General features: G+C 38.5%; 1 protein-coding gene across 4 annotated transcripts in view; it reads right to left on the bottom strand.

Annotated features, from left to right (window-relative positions):
• GKAP1 (G kinase anchoring protein 1) overlaps positions 1-5,764 on the bottom strand; it is a 96,870-nt gene that overhangs the window by 77,774 nt on the left and 13,332 nt on the right. For all 4 annotated transcript variants that reach the window (XM_019628282.1, XM_019628281.1, XM_019628284.1 and 1 more), the window contains exon 3: positions 1,354-1,606. In XM_019628282.1, coding sequence (XP_019483827.1) covers positions 1,354-1,563 — 210 coding nt within the window. In that variant the 5' untranslated portion in view covers positions 1,564-1,606. The remainder of the gene's footprint in view (positions 1-1,353; positions 1,607-5,764) is intronic.

Genomic DNA, 5,764 nt, shown 5'->3' on the forward strand with positions numbered 1-5,764 from the left:
GGGATATATGTATCCATATGTTCACTGCAGTATTATTTACAATAGCCAAGATGTGGAGGCAGCCTGGATGTCTGTCAATGGAAGAATGGATAAAGAGTAGGTGGTACATATATACAGTGGAATATTACTCAGCCAGGGAAGGAAATGTGTTCTTGCCATCTGCAGTGGCATGGATGGACCTAAAGGGTGTTATGCTGAGTGGAATACGTCAGACAGAGAAAGACAGATGCAATGTGATTTCGCTTATATGTGAAATCTGAAGAACAAAATAAACAAACAAACAAAACAAATACAGAGAACATTTTGATGGCTGCCAGATGGGAGGGGGGTTAGGGGGATGGGTAAGAAAAGGGAAGTACAAATTGCTAGTTACAAAATAGTCAATGGGGTGTAAACTAAAGCAAAGGGAATATAGTCAATAATATAGTGATAACTATGTGTAGTGTCAGGTGGGTACTAGACTAGTCACAGGGACCATTTCTTAAATTATATAAATGTCTAACTATTATGCTGTACACTGAAATTAATATAAAATAATACTGAATGTCAACTATAATTGAAAAAAGTGGGGGGAGGTAAAGGGGAAGAAGAGGTTCAAATTTCCGGGTATAAAACAAATAAGTCGTGGCGATGTAATGTACAGCATGGGGAATAGTCAATAATATTGTGATAGCGGGGCACAGTGTCACATGGTTGCTGCACTTATCATGGTGCTCACTTTTTTAGGTATATAAATGTTGACTAACTATTGTGTATACCTGAAACTAACATAATATTGTATGTTAGCTATATTTTAATAAATGTTTATCACAAGGGTTTAATTAAAGTATAATATAGCCATATAATTAAATAATGTGGAATCATTCAAAATAATGTAGATCTTTGTTTACTCATGTGGAAAATTGCTCATGGCTAATTAGAAAAAAAGCCAGTATAGAAGTCTATTATATAATCTCATTTTTGTTTAACTATGAATACAGATATATGTGCATAGACATATCTATCTATTCACATAAACTTATATACATATACAGAAAACACATACCAAAATATTAATTGGTTATATCTCTAGTTATATTTTTTAATGACCTATGTTACCTTTTAAGAAGAATTCCTTACTTTTTGGAATGAGCATGCAAGTTTCCTTAGTCAGAAAAATATAAAGGCATTTTTTAAATGTTCATTACATTTGACTTTAAATAGACACAAATTTACATCCATTCATTCAAATCATATTTACCAAGTATCTATGGACCAGGTACTACAGATACATGGATTAGTAAGATAATACCTGCTCATCCTCATGATGCTTAGTCTATTGGGAAAGCAGACACAAATAATTATAATGGATACCTCATTTGCTTCACTCTGTTGCTGCTCCTTCTTTTTTCTTCTTTTCTCTCTCTTTTTCTCATTTGTAGTTGATTTGCTTGTTTGAGACTTTCCAGTATTACGACCTTTGCCTTTTCCAGGCTCAGAATCAGAACCACTGCCACTATCCACTTGCAACAGGGCAAAACGAGAAGCAGTAGTGGGAACAGAACTAAGAACTGCTGAGGCCATTGTAAAGATTTTTCTTTTAAAATACTTCTGTCAAGAATAATCCCTGTGGAGGGAGAAGTAAACAGACAAGTAAACATACTCAGTAAAATTTGTTCAAGATTCTAGAACAATAATATATATTATTATATATACAAACGTACACATACATTTCTCCTGACACAAATTTAGTAATATTTAGATTACTACCCACAGTCCTATTGGCAATAACATACTTTTTAACTTAAGTAAACAACATAAAATTATATAATAGAAAACATAAAAATGATATATTGAGATTTCACAACTAGTGCAAGACTACCACCAATACAATATATTCATTTTTCCATATATAGGTTTCAATAATTCATGACCTTCCTCTATTTTTTAAATATACTGCTGTAATTACATGTATTTTTTAAGAACATCCTAAATCAATATGGTTTAGAATAGAAAAGTATCCACATGTTTATGCCCAACTTCCAAGACATGAAAAAAAAAGTAGAAAAGGAAGAATACTTATGAATGCCACCTTAAGTTTAATTCTAGAGACTGCTTATAAATCCCAGAACTGTCAGCAAAATAGAGAACTTAAATTCTCTCAACCAAAGAAAACTTTTCAAAATCATCTTCCACATTATCTTTTAGTTCACTAGCCTCAGTGCACCCTACCATTCCAAGTATAGGTAGGAATGGTTTCATTTAGTGTTCTTTCAGCTTTTTAAGAATCTTTTAAAATTAGGATATTGAAGGTCCTCTAGTAATTTCTAATTCAAATTGTTTAGTTTTACATATGAGGCAAGTGGTGCCTAGACTGGTTAAGTGAATTCCCTAAAGTCATACTGCATGTTATTGGAAAAGTCAGGACCTGAACCTAGAAATGCTAAACTTCACTCTGCAAGTTCACTGAAACCTTGTAACTATTAGAAAAGTACCCTTTCAATTCAAAAGGAAAAAAAGTTTCTNCTCTTAAGCCAACTCTTAACCAACTGAGCCACTCGGCCGGCCCAAGGATCAACAATTTTAACTGATAATCAATATTTTGTTCTGCAAAAGGGAATGATGACATACAAATACCTCTTTAAGTAGCTGTGGAAAAGACATACAGGTAGAGATGCTACTGGAGATGAAACACTAGCAAATAGATTGCTGCTTTACTTTGTAGAAAGTAAAGACTGATAGAACTACAGCCATGGAAGTGAAAACGGAAGATCCACAGGCTCATTCTCAGTTACACGTTTTCTTATTCTCTAATGTAAACTCTATTATTACCTTATTATCTGTTCCCCTCACAACATCAATTCCAAAAAGAAAATGGCTGGCAATCAAAAGTTCTAAAAGACTGGACTTATGAAAGGTTATAAGGTAGGAAAAATGTCTTTTCTCTTTAAGTTACTCTCTGTGTGGCAGCATTTTAAAGAGATATTTAAAAAGCAATGGTGATGAAAATGTAATAGAAACAAACAAATTGTAAAGGATTTTTCTAAGTTGTGGGACATTATAAAATGAACGCAGGGAGGGGAAAAATAACATTTTTACTACTTCTCTCATTAAATGATAATGAAAAAGGTCCTTATATAACCGACTGCTCTTTTTATTAAAAGACAAAACTGGAGCTGTTTTTCAGCATTTCTTTTAAAAACAAATGGTCATAGGTTATGGAAACTGGTTAGGCTCAAGGAAGATGGAGTCAGAAAGACTGATTATAAAGATCTGATCAAGATGGTGGAGTAGGTAAATGGTAAATGCTGTGCTTACCTCCTGTCACGATCACATCAAAACTACAACTAAACTACAAAACAACCATCACTGAGCATTACCTGAGGTCTAGTTGAACCAAAGCCCTACAACTAAGGACATACAAAATAATCCACCCCAAGACTGATAGGAGGGGCAGAGACGCGGAATGCGCTGGTCCCACACCTGCGTGTGATCATGAAAACTCAGGAGGGTATCTCAGCTTGCAGAGTTCCCCGCACCCCAGGAGTGAAGGGTCCCACCCCACACCATGTTCCCCAGCCCAGGGTTTCAGTGCCAGGGAGGGATGTCCCCATAACTTCTAGCTGTGAAAACCAGTGGAGATTGTGGCTGAGAGAGACAGAGGGCAGCTGCACTTCCAGGCACTCCTCTTAAAGGGCCCACACACAGACTTACTCACTGATGGACTCACTCTGAGCTCCAGCGCTAAGGCAGCAGCTAAAAAGGCATCAGGGACAGATAGAGAGGAAATGATCTGTCTGGCTTCAAAGCGAGGGCTAGAGGGGCAGCTTTCACCTGGACAGAGGAGCTGGCAGAAGTCACTGTTTCTTTGTCGAGCCCTCCCAGTGTGCAGGTGCAGGCGGCCGCCATATCTGAGTATCCATCAATCTGGCTAACACTGTTTATTAGCCCTGATTCCCTGAGACCCCACCCAACCCAAGTTTTGGGCCCACCCAAGCCGCTTCCAGTGGCTTTTCCTGTCTTGGCTCATGCTGCAGACTTTCCTGAAATCTCTCAAAGGTTCACAAAACCCAAACAATCAGCATCTGGCTTTGGCATGTCCCATACCTCTGGCTGAGCAGCCCTAAGCCCGGCACTAGTACCAGCTAGCCTCAGTTAGCAGCTTGGCTTCTCAAGGCACCTTCAAGCCCAGTGCAGGTGGCAGCCATCTGAAGACTGCTTTGTAGCTCATGCCAGGTGACCCCAACAGGTCACAGGCTGTGGCTGAACTTGGCCTGCAGTGGGACTCCTCACAGGAGGCCCTAGGACTAGCACACCTGGTGGCCAGCTTCAGACCCAGTCAGAGCATCACCAGGTCACCTCTGGGGACAACACACCAAAACCAGTGCCCTGCTAAATCAAATCCTGCTCTGCAGGGTCAGCCTCTGCACCACTGCTTCTCCACAGTAATCATGGCCAGTCTTCATAACCAATCAGCTTGAGGATAAATCCCACTCACTGATGTGCAAACAGCAACCAAAGCTCAACTACAACAGGAGGGCACACACAACCCACATGAGGGACACTCCTGGAACATCCAGCTCAGGTGACCAGGGAGACTGCACCACTAGGCCCCACAAGACAACTACTACTAAGACCAGGAGATGTAGCAGCTCCACCTGATACACAGAAACAAACACAGGGGGGCAGCCAAAATGGGGAGACAAAGAAACATGTCCCAAATGAAAGAAGAGAACAAAGCTCCAGGAACAGAACTAAACAAAATGGAGACATGCAATCTACCAGACCCAGAGTTCAAAACACTGGTTATAAGGATACTCAGTGAACTCAGGGAGAACTTCAAGAAAGAGATAGGAAAAGTAAAAATGGAGATATACAACATAAAAACGAACCAGTGAGAAATAAAATCACAATCACTAAAATGAATAATATGGTAAAGGGAATCAACCGATTAGATAAAGCAGAGGTTCGAATCAGAGATTTAGAAGACAAGGCAGATGAAAACACTTAAACAGAACAGCAAAAAGAAAAAAGAATCCAAAAAAATGAGGATAGCTTAAGAAGCCTCTGGAACAATACCAAGCATACCAACATTCCCATCATAGGGGTACCAGAAGGAGAAAAGAGAAAGGAATTGGAAACCTATTTGAGGAAATAATGATGGAAAACTTCCTTAACCTGGTGAAGGAAATAAATATACAAGCCCAGGAAGTACAGAGAATCCCAAACAAGATGACCTCAAACAGGCCCATACCAAGACACGTCATCATTAAAATGCCAAAGGTTAAAGACAAAAAGAGAATCTTAAAAGCAGCAAGAGAAAAGCTAGTTACCTACCAGGGAGCTCTCACAAGACTGTCAGCTGATTTCTCAACAGAAACTTTGCAGCAGAAGGGATTGGCAGGAAATATTCAAAGTGATGAAAAGCAAGGACCTACAACTAAGATTACTCTACCAAGCAAAGTTATCATTTAGACTCAAAGGACAGATAAAGAGCTTCCCAGCCAAGAAAAAGCTAAAGGAATTCAAACCAGTATTGCAAGAAATCTTAAAAGAACTTGAAAACAAACAAGCAAAAAAAGATTAAAAATATGAATAATAAAATGGTCAAACTATGTATCTATCAAAAATAACTTTAAATGTAAATGGATTAAATGCTCCAGTAAAAAGACATAGAAGCCTAGGCTGAATGGATAGAAAAAACAAGACCCTTACATATGCTGCCTACAAGAGACTCACTTCAGATCTAAAGACACACAGGCTGAAAGTAAAGAGATGGGAAAAG

This window comes from Hipposideros armiger, unplaced genomic scaffold, assembly GCF_001890085.2.
Source record: "Hipposideros armiger isolate ML-2016 unplaced genomic scaffold, ASM189008v1 scaffold_777, whole genome shotgun sequence".
NCBI lineage: Eukaryota > Metazoa > Chordata > Mammalia > Chiroptera > Hipposideridae > Hipposideros > Hipposideros armiger.